We start from the raw sequence: 19,835 nt of genomic DNA on the forward strand, positions 1-19,835 counted from the left end.
CCTGCAGCCCTGGGTCTGGGGCAGGACCGCCTGCAGCCCTGGGTCTGGGGCAGGACCGCCTGCAGCCCTGGGTCTGGGGCAGGACTGCCTGCAGCAGCACTGCTGAGGAGGAGGGAGGGAAATAACAGACGTCAGAAACAAAATCAAAACATCAACTCTGCCAAGAGGCCATCGGCTTTTTAAATTTGAATGCTGCTATCAAAGCTTATCAAAGTCCACAACATCATCAAAGGCTGAACAGAGAACCCGTGAAGGAAGAACAAAAAAGGCAGCGTAAGAAAGTCTGGGGAAAAAGAATCACGGTGGGAGAGGAAGACGCGGATGAGACCATGGCAGCGTCTGCCTCCCTGAGCTACTACTGAGGCCGTCCCGTAGCAAAAGGACCCCTAGGAAGAGACGGAACAGCCGGAGAAAGGCCTAAAATGAGCAAACGTTTCGCTGGTTTCAGAAATCTCACCGACCACCCCCGGATATTGATGCGCATTTCAGAACCAGGTACGTTACAAGGTGCTTAGTGCCCCAAGCGTAGCCCTCACACACCAACCCCCACGGCAGAAGACCACAGGACCACATTTTTCTTTACACAAAACTGAAGTAGCTGCTATTATTTAGTCCTCATCAACCAAGGCAGAAACGAGAGAGGAATTCCCATCACTGGCACGCCACCGGCAACAAGAGTGGCAGGAAGAGGGAACAAGAAAGCCTGTGCTTCACTAACACCCTGTTTTACACTGCTGGCGGCTGCAGGCTCTGGAGGCACCATCAGAGGGGGACAGCCCTGGAACTCAGAGACAGTCCTGTCTGTTGTGGACTTGAGGAGGACAAGGAAATAACATATTCCATTCTAGATAAACCCAGAGAATCTTCAGCTGTGTGAGGAACTTGGCTCTTCTAAAGGGTTTATCCTTGAGGAGTCTGAGCTGAGGTTTAGAACACAGCAAGAGTAATCTATGAGCAAATTAAGTTACGCTTATTGTGATTGTGTAAGTATGTAAAATCCATGCTTTTAATTTTCACTTTTAAAGCTAGAGTCTCATGTAACCCAGGCTTGTCTCAAATTTGCTAATGTAGTGGAAGATGACTTGAACTCCTGATTTTCCTATCTCCAGCTCATGAATGGATTTCAGGTATACACTACACCACGTCCTGCTTACTCTACCAATAGAGCTACAGCCCCATCCACTACCAAAAATAATTTTTTATATTCAAACCAAAAGATAGCGCTACGCTGTCATAATACCCTAGCTTAAAATACTACCCAAATCCCATCTTTACCATATTAATAAATGTTTCATAGGTCTGGAATTTATGAAAATTTGAACATCTTTTAAGGAGCCTACAATAATAAACCGAAGAAACAATAGCAAATACTAGGTAATATGTAACTGTTAATCGTAAGTGCAACAATAGACTTTTTGTTGATTCTTGAGACACAGTTTTACAATGTAGTCCTGACTGAAGTGGAAATCACTAACTCTAACTTATGACAATCCTCCTGCCTCCGACTCTGGAGGACTGGGATTAGTCATGAACCACCACACTCTGGTTCTATTAACAATCCCAATTTTCAGATACATAGGAAGACACCACAGAATGAAACATGGGCTATATATATATATATAATTATTATATTGGCTTTTTGAGACAGGGTTTCTCTATAGCTTTTGGAGCCTGTCCTGGAACTGGCACCTGTAGACCAGGTTGTTCTCGAACTCACAGAAATCCACCTGCCTCTGCCTCCCGAGTGCTGGGATTAAAGGCGTGTGCTACCATTGCCCAGCTGGCATTATATTTTTAAATATGATTAAAAATTTAAAAGAGCAGCACTCGGGAGGCAGAGGCAGGCGGATCTCTGTGAGTTCAAGGCCAGCCTGGTCTACAAGAGCTAGTTCCAGGACAGGAATCAAAAGCTACGGAGAAACCCTGTCTCGAAAAATCCAAAAAAAAAAAAAAAAAAAAAAAAAAAAAATTAAAAGAGGCTGGAGAAATGGTTCAGCGTTAAGAGCATGCTGATTCTTCCAGAGGACCTGGGTTCGAGTCACAGCACCTACACGGTGGTTCACAATTACCTATTCCAGTTCCCAGGGATCTGAAGCCCTCTCTGGCGTACACCAACCCCAGAACGCATGTGTGGCACAGACATACCTCCATGCAAAACACCCATACACATAAGGGATGTGTTTTAAAAACTAAAAAGTAAATCTGTACTTTTTAAAAAGTATCTTTATTTTATAACCACTACATTAATGCTAAAATTATTATCAAACACATAAATGTTTATAATTTTTACTTCATCTTGATTATTTTCTTATTTCAGGTTTTATACTTTGCTTTATATTTTAAATTGCTTTCATATTTGTAAAAGCTTGAAATAAATACATAAATGGAGGTAAAATTTACTTGTCAATGGATTGGCAATACTGCCATCTAGTGGCGAAACGTATAAAACTATTTCAGAATAAAAGCAGGTTGAACCACACTGAACCTCATAGAAGAGAAAGTGGGAAATACACTTGAACGCATTGGCACAGGAGACCACTTCCTAAATATAACCCCAGCAGCACAGACACTGAGAGAAACAATAAATAAATGGGACCTCCTGAAACTGAGAAGTTTCTGTAAAGCAAAGGACACGGTCAACAAGACAAAACATCAGCCTACAGAATGGGAAAAGATCTTCACCAACCCTGAAAATTAGGAAACAATCTATGTCAGGTCCCAGAAATACCACTTTGGGGTATATACCCAAAGGAAGGTCAATCATACCACAAGGACATGTGCTCAACTATGTTCATAGCAGTACTGTTTGTTATAGCCAGAACCTGGAAACAACCTACATGACCCTCAACAGAGGAATGGGTAAAGAAAATGTGGTGTATTTACACAATGGAGTACTACTTAGCAGTAAAAAAATAATAATAACCTCTTGAAATCTGCAGGCAAATGGATGTATTTAAGAAAAAAACCATATTGAGTGAGGTAACCCAGACCCAGAAAGACAAATATAATATGTACACTCATAAGTGACTTTTAGACATAAAGCAAAGAAAAAGCAGCCTACAATTCACAATCCCAGAGAACCTAGACAACTAAGAGGCCCCTAAGAGAGACTTACATGGTTCTACATAAGAAGGAGAAAAAAAAACAAGTTCTCCTGAGTAAACTGGGAGCATGGGGGCCATGCGTGAGGGTAGAAGGGGCGGGGGAGGAAGGGAGGGGAGAGGAGAAAAATGTACAGCTCAATAAAATCAATTTTAAAAATTGAAAAAAAATTTAAAAAGAGAAAAGAATTAAAGCAGGTCCCTTTTCTCTGTTGAAAGTCAGGAAGGAAACAAAACCAAACCTTTTCTTTTTAGCTCTAAAGAGAGTCTGTATCTCTGTGTCAAGTACTACTAAAAATTGTTCATATGAAAGAAATCTGTGGGATCACGGGTAAATGGACTCTTTCAAACTCTAATGGGGTAAAACTGTATACTATAATTTATTTTTCTTGTTTAATCAAGGCTATGTGCCTTCAAGCTACAATGCTGTTGGGTGGTCTTTCAGAAAAGCAGACCTTTCCAAAAATCATACCGTCTCCCGGTGACGAGAACAGGCTGAAAGAAACCACCTGCATTCGGGCGCACCCAGGAGACCGGCGTTGCACTGCTTCTGTGCGCCAGTGCAGGCTCAAGTAGTGACGTGGGAAAACAGCATGGGCCGTATCTGCTGAATCACAGCTGGCCTTTGGTGGCCTCCCACTGACGACCAAAATACGGAAGCAGAGATTAGATTTACCCTCTTATTTGAACAAGCACAAAACAAACAGTAAAAACTGGACAACCGTGTAAAACCGTGAACCAAGGCCATGGGTGACCTGTGGGTTATGAGAAACAAGCACGGTGAGACAGTGAGGTCCTTCTGGACACAGTGCAGGAAGGAGGAAGGAAGGTGGGGCCCGGGAGACTCCACAAGTCACGGCCGGAATAGCAGACACGCAAGAGGAGAGGAGACTAGAGCCTAAAGCAGCAGGTTCAGGTACAGAACTGCCCAAGGCTCAGGACGGAATAATACAAGGAGGCTATAGGAGACAGGGACCGGTGTTTGCATGCTGGCTGCATGCTCCCACTGGTGAGAGACTGAGAAATCTTACAAGTCATGAGGTACTAGGTGGACACTCAGGGAGGCTTTGCCTAGACCATTAGGAGTCATGATATCTACCCTGAGCACTGTTCCAGACATGACAAGCAAAAACTGTTGAGGAACAATCTTTCTGTACACTGTGAAGGTTATCACTCTGATTGGTGTAATAAAAAGTGGAATGGCCAATAGCTGCTAAGCAGGATTTTCAGGGCAGAGAGAACAAGGAGAAGACACAGTGACAACCTTAAACAATCTGGACTTCGTCTGCAACACAAGGACTTGGGAGGCTGGGGCAAGAAGAGCTTGAGTTTGCGGCCGCCTGGGCTACATGTCACTTCAAGAGAAGCCTTGCCTGTTTAGTAAGACTTCATGGCTCAGTGGCTAAGAGCACTGCCTGCTCTTCCAGAGAACCCAGGGTTTGATTCCCGGCAACCACATGTGGCTCACAGCTGTCTGCAACTCCAGTCCCAGGGTCATCTGACATCCGCTTCTGGCTTCCATAGGCACCAGGCATGCACAAATATATTTACATATGTGCATGCAAAACACCCATACACAGAGAGATAAAAGTCTATCAACCTGCAATTCTATCTCCACAGAAAGTGACTTAAAAACTGAAAGTGACCTAAGAGATATTACATATGCACTTTCAGGATCGTAGATGCATTGACTACATTCATGTGGTGACGCTTTCAGGGGTACAGTCATGTGAAACTCATCAGATCACACACTTTCAATCTGCACAGTGTGCTATGCAAGCTACTCCTCTATAACTCTATTAAGTCACACACAAGAAAAGGACAAAAGGGAAAAGATAAAGTTAGACAGACATGTCTGTGACATCTAATTCCTTATAAAATAAAAAATGTTTACAACAAATAAGATCTTTCAGGAAAATGCTTCAGGCTGACAATGATTCAAATTGTACATTAAAACACACAAATGTATGTGTACATACACGTGCACACACACGCACGCACAAGGGCGCGCTTGCACACACGATGTGCACATGCATGCACACACGCATGCACGCTCACACACACACACACACACACACACACACACACACACACACACACACACGGAAGCAGAGCACCTTACCTTAAAGTAGGAATGAATAGCAGCCGTGGCTTCACTGCGGACCCGCAGTATGGAACCCAGAGTGTTCGTCCTACACCGCAGGTGAGGGTACTGTCTCAGGTACTCCAGGGGATGCCGCTCCTTGTATTTTATAGGAAACGCCTGCCAAAAGTACGGGGGACGTTTAGAAGGGAAAAAAAGCTACCAAACAAACAACAAAAGTCATTTATGAACCAGTTTCCAGAGTATTTCTCAAAACAGTAGTGTTCTGGGGGCAAAACTAAGATGTCTTCCCTCTTTATTAATAAAAACAAAAACAAGTTAAAAAAAAACAAAAACTATTAATTACATGTATTTTCATGTGAACACAAACACACACCTGTGCACGCACCCACATATGTATTTTTTGTGTGCACACAAACACACCATCTGCGCACATATGCATGCACACACACAGCACACACACACACGCAGGCACGCACCACACACACACACACATGCAGGCACGCACCACACACACACCCAGGCACACACCACACACGTGCACACACACACACACGCACACGCACACACACACACGCACACACACGCACACACACACACACGCACACACACACACAGCACACCATTCAGAGGTAAGAGCACAACTTGGAATTGGTTCTCTCCTTCCACCACGCAGGTTCCAGGAATAAAACTTGGGGTCATCAAGCTTGGAGATCAGCACCTTCATTCATTGAGCCAGACCTTCTTTATTTCTTAACAGAATGGATTGTAAGCCAATTCCTTCTACCAGGTAAACCAGAGTTAGGGGGATGCCAGCTTCACTACTTAGTAGCTAAATTACTTAAAGCCACAGAGACTCGCCTGTTATTTACCAAGTTTCTAACCATTTGTGGTCAGTTTCTTACAACTAGAGAGATTAGCATGTAACTATTCAAATAATCCACTTGGGTACATGAGTTCAAAACATTACAGACATAAACGGCTTTTCCTAACATCACACACACACAGGTGGTATTTAGTATTTAGCTCTCCCCAATGTCGTGAAGCCACAAGCACAATCAATTAGGGTTGCTTATTGAGTATCAACTATTGCTGGTATCGAACAGCATGAGGGAGACACAACAACTTTCTTTCATTTAGCACAGAAGTTTTGGAAAACATTAGAGGAAAGTATGGCTCCAACTGGAAACATCTCCAGCCTGGCCACACTCATGTTAGACATTGAGAAGACACACCTCTTTACAAACAGAGCCTGAAGTTTCGGTGAAATGGTAGCAGCAGAGTTTAAAAAGGACAGCACGGGTGGACTGCTTCTAGACTCCTCTCTTCTTTATGTCCTGGGTAAATATTTCTTTTTATGTTGTACGGAAACAAGTACCGTATTTACTAAAGGCAAACTGTGGCCCCATTAGTAGAGATTCAGGATTCTCTCACGTCTGTAAACGTTAAGTAACACTCAGACGGGGCTAGGGATGTACCACTTACCCAAAGCAGGGTATGAGGTATGATTCTCGGCAGCACTAGGGAAGGGGTGGGGGATACCATCCATTTACATGCTGGAGGTCTTAGATTTGGGATCAGGAACAAGAGGAGTTTAAAATAAATAAATAACACTAAACAAAAGTATGAAAACAACAGAAGCCGAGGGACAATGATTTTTCTCATTAAATATTTAAAATTATAGCAAAAACAAGATTTCAAATGCTAGAAGATAAACTTCAGACCTGACAGGTCCTACAGAAATGCAGTTGTATTAATACATGGCTCCCAGAAGTTGAAGGAATTGTTATGCTGCTACTTCACCCTAGGCTCAGTGGTCTGTTCAGTGATCAGGGAAGTTACAAATGGAACTGCTCTAAGTACCATCTTCTCCATAGACGTAAACAGACCACTGGTGTTTTAGATCAAACCAAAACAGTCCCCCAGATTATCAGTAAACATACCTTGGCTTCACAACTTCCAATAACCTCAATTTTTTCTGCTTTCAGTTCCACATTCTGCCTTTTGGATAGACTTTTGACCAGCTGCCCTTGGACTTGCACGGAACTCCCAAAAGTCAATTCTCTATAGTAACAAAAAAGTACGATCAGAAAAGATACCATATATCGCCTACATTTCAACCAAAATCTTACTGAAGTATATAATGCCAAAAGTATTTATCTATAGTTAAGTTAAATCATCTGCAGATGCTCTCTTGTACCAGGACTCTAAAAATAAATTCCGTGTTAAAATGGGAACGAGTACATGATGTGGGATTACCATTAATGAATAAAGAAACTTCTTTGGATCAATAGCAGGGCAGAACTTAGGTAGACGGAACTGAATGTTGGAAGAAAGAAGGGTGGAGCCAGCGAGACTCCATGGAGCAGCTGGAGACAGACGCTGTGAACTTTACGAACATTACCCAGTAAGCCACAGCCACGTGGTGATGTACAGATGAATAGGAATGGGTTAAATTAATATATGAGTTAGCCAATAAGACCTCCAGAGAGGTTACAAAAGGGCATTAGTTTTAACATCTGATGAATGAGACCGCAAAAGTTCCTTCCATTTATTCAGTAATTATTGGCTATTTTCTAGCATCATGACAGAAGCTCAGGACAGACACTGAATACATCGTTCCTGACCTCAAAAGAGCTAAGAGTCAAAGGAGTCAAATAAGAATAGGTTAATTTCCAAACAATGGTATCCATGCTATGACAGATGGGCACAGGCTACCATGGGCGCAGAGAAGCACTTGTCACAGTCATGGGACACAGAGGTCAGCTGATGTTAAACCACAACCACAAACGAGACAGTATCTTTTTGTATCTCTTTGTATCTCTTTCGGCAGAGGGGCCAACATGTGCGAGGTCTGGAAGACAGCAGTTAGGGGAGGTGCAGGTAGTTTTAAAATGACTGGAGGAAAAACACAGGCGGAAGATATCAGCACGGGAAGACGTCAGAGCTCAAGGGCTCTTGATTCCAAGTTTATTTGGATTTTTCCTCAGAGCTATGTTTCACAGATTTGCTCAGAAAGATCATTCAGGTGGTAAAGGAAACACTCGGCTAGGGAAGCGGAGAACACTAGAAAAGCAAAAAAAAAATTGAAAAAAAAATTGAAAAAAAAATTGAAAAACTCTCTAAAGAACAAGGAAAAAAATATATATATATATAAAAATCAAACTCGCCTGCTGTCAAAGCTTGAATCGGCAACAACCTGAAGGCTTTCCAGAGAGGATCCGTCATTGACATGCAGGAACAGAACTTCCTTCTGGGACCTCACGGAGCGGACCCATCCCTGCAAAGAAGGATTCTTCAACCTAAGCTTGAAAACCGAACACTTCTACATTTTCATGACACATTCAAAAAAGATTAAATGAGAGAAGAACGATGTCCATCATCTTGCCTCGGCACGCCAAATGCGGAGCATGGCCTGCTTTGGGCTGACCTGGATGTGCAGACAGTTTATACATGACTCTTATCACAGTGAGATATTATTTCATGGCCCACCTTTGTTAACAGAGCTCCTTATTTTAAATGGACGCATTTCACTAAGGTGATGGGCCTAAGTAGCATAAACAGGGTCCTTAATATTGGCTTCCTAAAGCCATTCCTCACGCCTCAATTACAAAAAAAAAGAAAAAAAAATTCTCAAGTTGGTGCCTTTCTCCTGCCAAATTCTCAGAGAGATCACTAGACTAGAAATACCATATGGGATTTTGTTCTACTGACAAACTATCATACAAAAAAAAAAGTTACTTAAAAAAAGTCTCATGAAGCTAAATATAATAGCATACACCTGTGATCCCAATACTTGGGAAGCTAAGGCAGGAGGATCCTGAGTTTGAGGCCAACTTCAACTATGTAGCTAGTCTGCGACTTAATATATATATATATATGAAATGTCACAAAGAAACCTATTTCTCTTTGATTCTTATGGGCTTTTATTAGACTAAAAATTATGTGTGTGTCTGTATATGCCATGTGTGCAGGGGTGCCAGGAGAAGGTGTTAAATCTCCTAGAACTGGAGTTTCATGCAGTTATGAGCAGTCTGACGTGGGTACTGGGAATCAAACCCTTTTCCTCGGAAGAGCAATACATACTCTTAAGCACTGAGCCATCTCTCCAGCCCCAGAAAATTAGTTCTTTGTACGTTAACCAATACATTTGAAAAAATTGGAACTATTATTATCAAAAACAGCCTCTTAAGCATTTTCCAAATGTGATCTTTGCCACAGCAAAGACTGGGTATTATCTGCTCTGCAGCAGGAACAGAAACTAACGCCGAACAAGTAAAAATACACGATAAAAAGAGAGTCTCGTTAGGAACACACAGCCACACATCAATTCCAAAGACAGTCTAACCTTAAAGGACAGGTACACGCTAGCACAAATGCTTACTAACTCAAGAGGCTTACTAACATGGTACAGGCTAGCACAAATGCTTACTAACTCAAGAGGCTTACTAACATAGTGCAGGCTAGCACAAATGCTTACCAACTCAAGAGGCTTACTAACATAGTAACAGTTACACACCCAACTTGAGTTTAACCAGCTACGAGTTAACAGGGAACAACGGGTTCCAAAGACGCTCAAAGATACACTTGACCTTTGATCCGCTTTCTCGCGAGCTGAACTCACAGGTGGTTGTGAGTCTCCTAATTTAGGCTCTGCCAATGAACTCAGCTGCTCTGGGAAAAAACTCTGGTTCTCCAGAAGGGTGACAAGCACTCATAACCGCTAAGCCGTCTCTCCGACACACGTTTTAAGTCAGAGAATACCCACTACCTACTGAACATGTATTATGTTAAAAATCCGTTTCCCTTTCATATACTGCCTCTTCTCCTTATTATAAAAGTCCTGACGATTATCATACCTCTTTTACAAACAAGCAAACGGTGGCTCCAGGATGTTAAATGACCTATTGAAAGTCACGCCGCTGATGAACTATTCTCCAAGTTTGAATCTACACCTACGTAACTAGGAAGTGCTTGATCTTTGGCCAAAGCTGCGCAGCATGAAGTGTGAACCACATCGGCTTCACGGGCAAGGCAATTCCACCTCACTCATTCTCAGCCCACGGTCGTTTCCGAAGCACCAGGCTCTAATTTTTACTTATTGGAGAGTAAACGGCAAACACGTTTAATGTGCTTCTGCCCTAAATTAACTCTTTGTATTATGCTAACCGATCCTTACAATAGCTGAGTGAAGTGACTATTACCATTTGTGAAATGAGCAGACTTAGGGACAAAATGTCAAAGATAATCCAGGTCCCAACTATCAGGCAGCACACTTGGAACTCAAATACAGCTCTTATTCTGAAGTTCACATTCTTATGCACAAGCTTTCCTGGAATGCTACGGTCTCCCCATCTTCTGCCTGGGAACACATCCTGCTATTTCCCAGTCATCGGTTACTGTACCTGGGGACACCATCCCCTAGGACACCCCGTATGTGGGTGACATCTTCTCGACCCCCACAGGGCTCAGGAACTCCCTCCGTTTCCTTACAGCTCTTTAATTACACCGCTAGTAACCACTGCACTACTGTAAACTAGGGCTAACAAAAACATCATGTGAGCTACATAATAAAAAAAAAAAAATAGAGCCAGAGAGATGACTCCAAGGTTAAGAACACTTCCTGCTTTTGTAGAGGACCCAAGTTTGGTTCATAGTATCATCCGAGGAAGCTTACAGTTGCTTGTAACTCCAGCTCCGGGGGTTCTGACACCTCTATGGCTCTCCACAGGTACTCCTATGTACATGGCATAAAAATGCATGTGTATATATGTATTTACGTACATATACATAAATACAAACTAAATCTTTGAAAAGATTTGTTCCTACATTAAAAGCAAAAATAGATAATGAACCGGGCGATGGTGGCGCACATCTTTAATCCCAGCACTCAGGAGACAGAAGCAGGCGGATCTCTGTGAGTTCGAGGCCAGCCTGGTCTACAAGAGCTAGTTCCAGGACAGGCTCCAAAGCTATAGAGAAACTGCTTTGAAAACAAACAAACAAAAAGATAACAAAAATAGGTAATGAGTAACATGTTATTTAACCAATGATGCTCCAAATGCCATTTACATGTAATCAATATAAAAGTATATTCAGATTATTTTTATATTTCTTTACTCTTCAACATTATTATGTATTTTACATGTACAACACATCTCCATGTACTTGGGCCCTATTTCAAGTGCTCCGTGGCAGGCAGTTTCCTCATTATATGAAGGGAAAGAAAAGCCTGTTGCTTGGCCAGTAGGTTCAGTTCGTTTTTGAATCTTTTTTGGATCATTACACAAAAGACATCATTAATGCATGTCAAATTAATCGATGAATACAGCAAACGGCTTTAATAACTTTGATTTGGATCATGGAACAAGTATAAAACCAAAATAAATGAAAGGAAGAACACCTTGGTCACACCGGTCAACATCAAGAATAGTAAGAGAGACCAATCGGTGTGTGTTAGCAATTCAAGAACTGCTGAACCCCCAGGTTTATTCTGTCCCTTTGAGGAACTCAGCAAAGTTGCCGCAGATGCTATCAGGAGAAATAACAGCAGCTAACATTGACCCAGAGGCCTCTGGTCTCAATAGCCTGTACCCATTATCACGTTTAATTTTCAGAACCCTCCGAAATAGAGACCAGTATTATCTCCGTTTTCATAAGAGGAAACTGAGGCTGGCAGCACTGCAGTGGCATGCCCATAACTAACAAGGTAACAAGGCAACTGCAGCCCTGAGTTAGTTGGACTACAACACCCCACTCTTTCTCCTCGTGGATTACTGCCGTGGAAGCCTCGGATTGAGAGTCACGGTCGCTAAAAGATGAAGCATGGGTTCCCATGTGTAAGGACCACACGAAGCTGTAACTCTGGACAGCTATGAGCGTAGCCCAAGACAAAGGGTAAATTTTGAGACCTTTTTAAATGGGGGTGGAGTGGGGTGGTTTGTTTGTTTTTGTAATTGGGTGGCTCAATTATGAACTTGGTAGGTGACAGCATCGCGTTGCAATGAAGATGGTTGACACACTTGGAACTAGTGTTTCCTACCAGCCAGGTGAACAGGAAAACGGGAAGACAGGATTCTGCTCTCAAACAACCAGGCCAAGGCATCCCAGACTATAACAAGATAAAGGTAGAAAAGGGGGGCGTGTTCGCTTAAACTTTTCTGCCCGACGTACAAGTTTAGAGGCAACGCCTCGGTGTCAGACAAACTCTTTTTGTCGCACTCCTAATCGACAGAACGACTTGCAAACGGTCACAGGACGGTCGCCGAGAAGTCTGGCCACTGGCGATGCCTTCATTTCCGACTCTGCTCTGCCCACGCTGGGTCCGAGAGGACCGCGCAGAGTGAAGCTAGTGGCCGGGCCCAGCAAGCTCCAGCAGCCGCCTTCCCACACACCCACCTGCACCGTGACGCGCTCCCCACTCGCGTCCTGCACCCCGAGGGCGTCCCGTACGCGCAGTCTCACAGACGCGCGGGGCCTGGGGCAAGAAACGGAGGAGCAGAGGCGCAGGGCGCCCAGGAGGCGCCGGGCCCCGAGCATGCCGTGGCCGGGACGGCCGGTCCACCGGAGCAGCCCTCTTCACCCGCGCAGGTCAGGCGCTCGCGTGGCTCTTCCTCCCCAGCCCTGGGCCGTCCCTGCAGGCCCTCTTCTCGGCGTCTGCTCCCGAAAGCACACGGAAAGTGCAACTATCGTAGAACACGGAGCTGACGGCGCGCTGGAGCGCCGGGGATACCAGAGAACGCCGCCAGAGTAAAAGCACGCTGCACGGGGCTACGTCACCCAGGGCGCGCCTTTACGTCATCACTCTAGGTGTGGTCTGAGGCTGAGCATGCGTGATTGTGTTCCCGAGCTGGCACGCCCACCGTGGGGCAAGAGCCGAGGTGGGCGGGTGCCTGCTGAAGTCACAGTTGTGTGGTATCAGATGTCATAACACACCCTTGCTGAGAAAGAAGAGACTCAAGCTTTGCCTGTCAGAATCTTCAAGTCTTTCCCTTCTTTTGCTTGCTTTTGTTTGTCCTGAAAACCAGGACCTTTTCATATATTCGGCTGTATTTTAAGTCTACGCAAAAATTAAATTTTGCATAACTCAGCAAAACGCATGATAATGCCTTTATCTAGTTAAACAGTAAGAGGTCAAGGTAAAGGCGAATTACAGTTCCCACTGATGTTACGCCGGTTTTACCGATAACAGGAACGGGTCATCCAACCAGCTTAATACAAGTGTCAGATTTAAACCCAGAATGCTCTAAACTATCCGGCTATACGGTGTCTTGTGGGGAAAAGAAAACTGTAGTCCTGTCCATCGAGGAGCTCATGATCTAAAGATGATGATGATGGGGAACACACACACACACACACACACACACACACACAGAGAGAGAGAGACAGAGACAGAGACAGAAAGAGAGACAGAGAGATCATTACTGTGTAAACCAGCAAACATACACACAATTATGTGTGGCAAGTGGATTGGCAAAGAGATAATTTGGCTGAGTTTTGAGGAAGGTTAGAATTTTGCCAAAAGAGAATGCTGGGAGGGCGAATGGCCTTGAAAGAATTGTAGAATTCTTCCCTAGACAGACTTGAAAATATCTCCAGTAAAAGTACTTTGGGGGCACTTCTAGAACCTCAAAAAGGAAAAAGAAGAGAGAAATTTGTACCCTTCCATATTATGGAAATGTATCTTTTATCTTACAGTATAAATTTACATTGGATATCCCAGCCTCCAAAATAAAAAAAAAAGCAAAACCAGCAGCCAGTAGTTGTGAGCTATTTGTACACTGTGTGAAGGTATATTGCTGATTGGTTTAATAAGGAGCTGAATGGCTCATAGCTAGGCAGGAGGTGTAGGCAGAGAGAGGAAGTAGGAGGAGATAATAAAGGTGCAGAGGAGACGCCGACAGACATGGAGAGAGTTGGACATACAGAACGAAAGAAAGGTGGAAAGCCACAGGGTAAGACGTAGATTAATAAAAGCTGGTTGATTTAAGTCATAAGAGCTAGTGGAACAAGACCAAGCTAAGGCTGAGCTTTCATAATTAATAAAAAGTATCTGTGTCATCTTTGGGGGGAGCTGGCTGGTGGGACAGACAAAGACCCCTGACAACCAGCAGGCTCATTTTCTCTTCACATCAGTTTTCTGTCTCACCTTTCCTCTTCCTCTTCACTACGCTGGATTTTAAGAACTGTAGTCTGAGACTCAGGGAGACAGTCTTCCTCTACTTAAGCCAGAGGAATTAGAAATTCCCTTAGTTAGAAAATTCTGAGCAGAGGACCCTTGTTCAGTATCTCAAGGAAAAGGGAACCCAGTGGGTGAAATGGAAAACTAGCAGTGGTCAATCAAGCGTACAGCAAAAGGTGATCCTTCCCTGCCTGCCCCGTGCTGAGATCCAGCCTCTTCCTGTATCTTTTCCTGCATCAAATCATATCATCTTCTAGTCTGATTTGTCTTCAGTGTTTGGATTCATACTGCATCTTTAGATGCATCCCTTTCCAGGGAGTAGCAAGAATGACATTTCTAACATGAGTATCATCCCATGTTAGCCGTGATGATGGGTAGAGTGTGACGGAATGGCTCTTCTAGGCCAAGAACACGTCTTGTATTAACTCCATCGTCACCATAGCCCTTGCCCACCCCGAGGTTAGAAGGAACGAAAGCTTAGAGAGCTTTTGGACCAGACACCAACTTACTTAGCCGTCCTGTTCCAGCCCGTGCTCTGACTCATTGTGTTACTCTAGTGACTGAACTCCCATGAGTTGTTCTCCTACAACATAAGAAGATGTGTTATCATAGCCTGTCTAATAGACCTTCTCTGTCTGATTCCAGAAGTTCCCCAAGTGGCCCATCGTGAGAAGCAGAAATGAAACGGCAGTGTTAATCTCTGAGACTTTGAGTCTGTTCAGTGAATGCTGCCAGCACTATTCTGGAGCTCTCGGAAGTTTTTTTTTTTTTCTTAATAAAATGTATGGGTGTTTTGCCTGTGTGTATATCTGTGTACCACATATGTACCTAGTGTCCCCAGAGACTGGAATAGGGTATTGTATCTCCTGGAGCTGGAGTTACAGACCGTCATGAGTTGCCATTTGGTGCTGGGAATCGAACCCAGGTCCTCTAGAACAGGGGCTAGTACTCTTCTCCAGCCCCTTTATGGGAAGGTTTTAATACGGTTCTGTATAACACATTGTAACTAACTTAAGCCAGGAACTTCTTAAAATTCCTTTTGTTCTAGGCTGGAGTTTCCTCATGTGTGTAATGTATTCTTCTTAAGGAGAATATTGCAAGTTAAGAAGGCTCATGTCTCATGAGCCTAGATATGACTTTCATTTAAAAAGTACTTCAGTAAATACACTAGACACATTTAAATAATTGTCCATGTGTTATAGCCAAAGCATACTCATGCTGAACCTCACAAGGCTGTGCAAATTGTTTTCTGAGCTGACAATCTGATTTCCGTGCCCTCTGGCGTGCTCTGGAAGTTCCCAGAGTTTTACAGTTCCTCTAATTAGACGTTCTAATATTTATCATGAGGGGAAGAGTGTGTTAGTGTTTCTGAAGTTTGCGCTTTGGTTCTCTTTTTCCTCTTCATCAAAATTCTATTTCAATGTAACTCCCCCCTTTTTTTTTCAGTAGCATGATGAACAAACCATGATCCCGGCAATCGGAAGTCCTTGCTTAAGGCTTAGCTCTATGACCCATGGTGGAACTTTCTGGAAGTCACTGGAACTCTCAATTTGGAGGGTTGGAGATGAAAGAAGGAGGGTGTTGGGGTGGGTACTCTCAGTGACTCACTAAGCTGTGCTTGGGTTGACTCTCTGCTTTGTTCATGGTGCCCGATCTGAGGCGAGTGTCCCCACAGAAAGCGGGACATTCTTATGGCCAGTTTGAAAGCATTAATTATAAACTCAGAGTCCCCAATAATGGGCTGCATAAGGAAAGGAAGTTACTGAGGCCTTGTGCGTGGTGCGATTTAACCGAGATTTGAATTCCCCGCTTCCCTCTTCCCCGGTCTTCTGTTGTCCTGTGTGGGTCTGAATCTGTGCCTGCTAGAAGACTGTCGAACGTGTCTGTGTGCGTGACCAGCAAAGGGCTTTGTTCCGTGTTTACTGTCGAACGTGTCTGTGGGTGCCCAGCAAAGGGCTTTGTTCCGTGTTTACTGTCGAACGTGTCTGTGTGCGTGACCAGCAAAGGGCTTTGTTCCGTGTTTACTGTCAAACGTGTCTGTGTGCGTGCCCAGCAAAGGGCTTTGTTCCATGTTTACTGTCGAACGTGTCTGTGGGTGCCCAGCAAAGGGCTTTGTTCCATGTTTACTGTCGAATGTGTCTGTGTGCGTGACCAGCAATGGGCTTTGTTCCGTGTTTACTGTCAAAAGTGCCTGTGTGTGTGCCCAGCAAAGGGCTTTGTTCCGTGTTTACTGTCGAAAGTGTCTGTGTGCATGCCCAGCAATGGGCTTTGTTCCGTGTTTACTGTTGAATGTGCCTGTGTGCGTGCCCAGCAAAGGGCTTTGTTCCGTGTTTATTGTCGAATGTGTCTGTGTGCGTGCCCAGCAAAGGGCTTTGTTCCGTGTTTACTGAAAGGCACAGGAAGTATCTTATGGAGAAGGAATGAGGGCTGCGAAGTTTTTAAATTCAGTTTTACAAGGGATTAAGTCACTGACTCCAACTGACCCCACTAACCCAGACAACAAACAATATTACAAACACCATTGTTTATCAAGCAGTGTATGTTGTGTCCAATATTTCTAGTGGATGCTCACTTTATAAGGCCAATTTCATCCCATTTGCTGTTTTCGGCAAATGATTATTATTACATAACTCATTGGTCAGGGCCATGGAAGAGCCCATAACTGAAGATTACAGCTGTGCATTAACTTGGGTTGTAAAGCTGATTACATAAGAAATATAAGGCAAATAAGGTTGGCTGTTATACTGTTCTCTTAAGGTCATGTTAAGCAAACAGGCTGAGCACACAGTGCGATAGCAATCATAAGTGACCTTAAGGTTCATTATTAACCTTGGCTGTGAGGTTCTGCAAAATCTTACTATGTAAGGGATATAGTTATCTTTTTTTTCTGTGTAAGCCTGGGCTGCCCTGGAACTCACTCGGTAGAATAGGCTGGCCTCCAACTCTGCTTCCCAAGTGCTGGGACTAAAGATGTGCATCCCCACACTGGAGGGATATTATCCTAAAGCATCGTCACACGTAATATTGCAGATAAGGAAACCCATAACTGGGATAGACAGACTGCTGCTAATTCTGATTTTGTTCAGTGAATCCTAGACACTTATTAATTAGCTGCCTGACCTGTGAAACTTGCATTTTCTGAATTGGAGGTGGACGTGGATCATAATGTCTACTGCAAATAGGTCAGTGTGTGAAGCTGATCAATTTTATGCCTTATTATTTGGGGGTAAATTGTAAAATAATTGCCTGGGTTTTCACTGCTGAGGTCGAAAGGGGATTTAAAATGCTTTTATTATTCCATGAATAAAAGAAAAATGCATAAAACATAAATGTGCAGTTAAGGACTATTTATAAAAATGAAACTTGTGTCAACACGATGTGGGTCAAGGTAAAGAGCCTTGCCAAGAATTCCAGCTACTTCACCTTTCCAACACAGCTTTCCTGCCCATGGGAGCCGCTAATTATGGAACCTTTTTCGCTTCTAAATTTTCTTTATAGTTTAATAATCTAAGTATATGCAGCCTAAACATTATAATTGTACTTTCTCTACATTTGAACTCATGCAAATAGAATCTTGCAGAATGTATTACTCCGTGTGTGACTTGTTCGCTCAACATTGTTTCCATGAGGCCCAGCTATACCATTGCCTCGAGCTACGCTAGTTTTCCCCCATTCATCTTCAATTTTGTTCTCTATAATTTTAGGTCGACCTGTGGTCAGCCACAGTCCAAATATGTTAAACAGAAAATTGCAGAAACACTTCGAAGGCTTTAAATAGGATCCCATTCTGAGGAGCACCACCAACTCTCACATAGTCTGCGCCCTCGCACATGGGGTATCTCTTTGTTCTGTATGTCTATCCTGGTATATACGCCATCTGTCTGTAAGTCCACTAGGTAGCCATTTCACTTACCGAGGTAAAAGTCACAGTAGAAGGCTGGGAAGACGACTCAACAGGTGATGCGCTTGGATCCCCAGAACCCATGCAAATCCGTGCAGGTGTGGCAACCAGCTTGGGATCCCAGTGCACCAGAAGTCGGAGATGAGGAATCCCCCAAACTAGCTGGCTAACCAGGCTAGCCAGAGTAGAAAGCTCTTGGTTCAAGTGAGAGACGGGGAGAGTGACTGAGAAAGACATATGTACATATGTCCATGTATACATGTGAACATACAGACACACATGCACACATACCACATACATATGCAAAAAGAATCCATGCTATATATGAAGTTTGAGATGCTTCGGGAATTCCCTGGGGTCCTAGAAGACACCCCGAGGAAAGAGAGCAGTACTAAAGCTTGTGCATACTTTTTCATGACGAGCATCATCTCATTTAGTCAATGTAACCGCACGAGTCCATTTTTGGTTACTTGAACAAACAAACAAACAAACGACCCACGATCCTGATAATGTCTTCTGGAAAGAGGTCTATTTATCTCACAGTCAGGGACACTGTAACCCCACGGTCGAGCGAGTCCGTCTGTTCCAACTCTGGGGAGATCTCCTTTGATTACGCCACACCACGGTGGGTGGCATCACTGTGGGATGTGTGAGGATGAGAAGCTGCATGACGCCTGAGGAAGTCAGAGAGAGTTCGGGGCCCATGGTTGATTTTTGCCATTGGTGCCACATGGTCTGTGGTAGTCTATATGCCGAGCTTCAGGGAAGAAACTTAAGGCTGGTTCTGGCTGTTTGTAAATATTTTTGTGCATGATGAACCTCAAGCTCCAAACCAGAAAAGAATATGTCACTTTAGAGAATGAGCTCACTCCATTAAAGCAGGGTTAACCCCTTCTCATAGTGCCCTTCCTCACCTAACCATCACCTACTAGGACCCATCCTTTCATGCCTCCAGCTCGTGAACCCTTGAGGGACAACCCACCCCTTTGCCGTAGCAAATAACTAGATTTTTGTATCCATTTTTACTGATGGACATTTAGTTTGCTTCTCCATCGTAGATCTTCAGAGTAAGATTGCTTGTTACAAATGTTTTGGTATATATAACTCACTATAAATGTGCATCAGTTAACCTGAGAGTAATATCCAAGAGTGAAACTACTATAGTATAGGATTTTAAATCTTTGCCTGTGATTTCCAGCCGGGCGATGGCGGAGCACGCCTTTAATCCCAGCACTCGGGAGGCAGAGGCAGGAGGATCGCCTTGAGTTTGAGGCCAGCCTGGTCTACAGAGCTAGATCCAGGACAGGCTCCAAAACCACAGAGAAACCCTGTCTTGAAAAAACCAAAAAAAAAAAAAAGAGTGAGTTCTAGGACAGGCTCCAAAGCTACAGAGAAACACTGTCTTGAAAAACAAAAAAACAAAAACAAACAAACAAAAAAAAAGAAACAGCTTTTTCCAAATGTCACCTTCCAAACTTTGTCTTACTTCACATTCTCTTGACGTATCAGTGTGTGTGTGTGTGTGTGTGTGTGTGTGTGTGTGTGTGT

General features: G+C 43.6%; 1 protein-coding gene across 1 annotated transcript in view; it reads right to left on the bottom strand.

Moving 5' to 3' along the window:
- Nars2 (asparaginyl-tRNA synthetase 2, mitochondrial) overlaps nucleotides 1–12,930 on the bottom strand; it is a 76,525-nt gene extending 63,595 nt beyond the window's left edge. Inside the window, exons 1-4 of the mRNA XM_005357558.2 lie at nucleotides 12,604–12,930; nucleotides 8,376–8,485; nucleotides 7,149–7,269; nucleotides 5,224–5,364 (exon numbers count right to left, since the gene is read on the bottom strand). Of these exons, the coding sequence (XP_005357615.1) occupies nucleotides 5,224–5,364; nucleotides 7,149–7,269; nucleotides 8,376–8,485; nucleotides 12,604–12,744 (513 nt within the window). The 5' untranslated portion in view covers nucleotides 12,745–12,930. The remainder of the gene's footprint in view (nucleotides 1–5,223; nucleotides 5,365–7,148; nucleotides 7,270–8,375; nucleotides 8,486–12,603) is intronic.
- Between the last annotated feature and the right edge of the window lie 6,905 nt (nucleotides 12,931–19,835).

This window comes from Microtus ochrogaster, chromosome 22 (genome assembly GCF_000317375.1).
Source record: "Microtus ochrogaster isolate Prairie Vole_2 chromosome 22, MicOch1.0, whole genome shotgun sequence".
Classification (NCBI taxonomy): Eukaryota; Metazoa; Chordata; class Mammalia; order Rodentia; family Cricetidae; genus Microtus; species Microtus ochrogaster.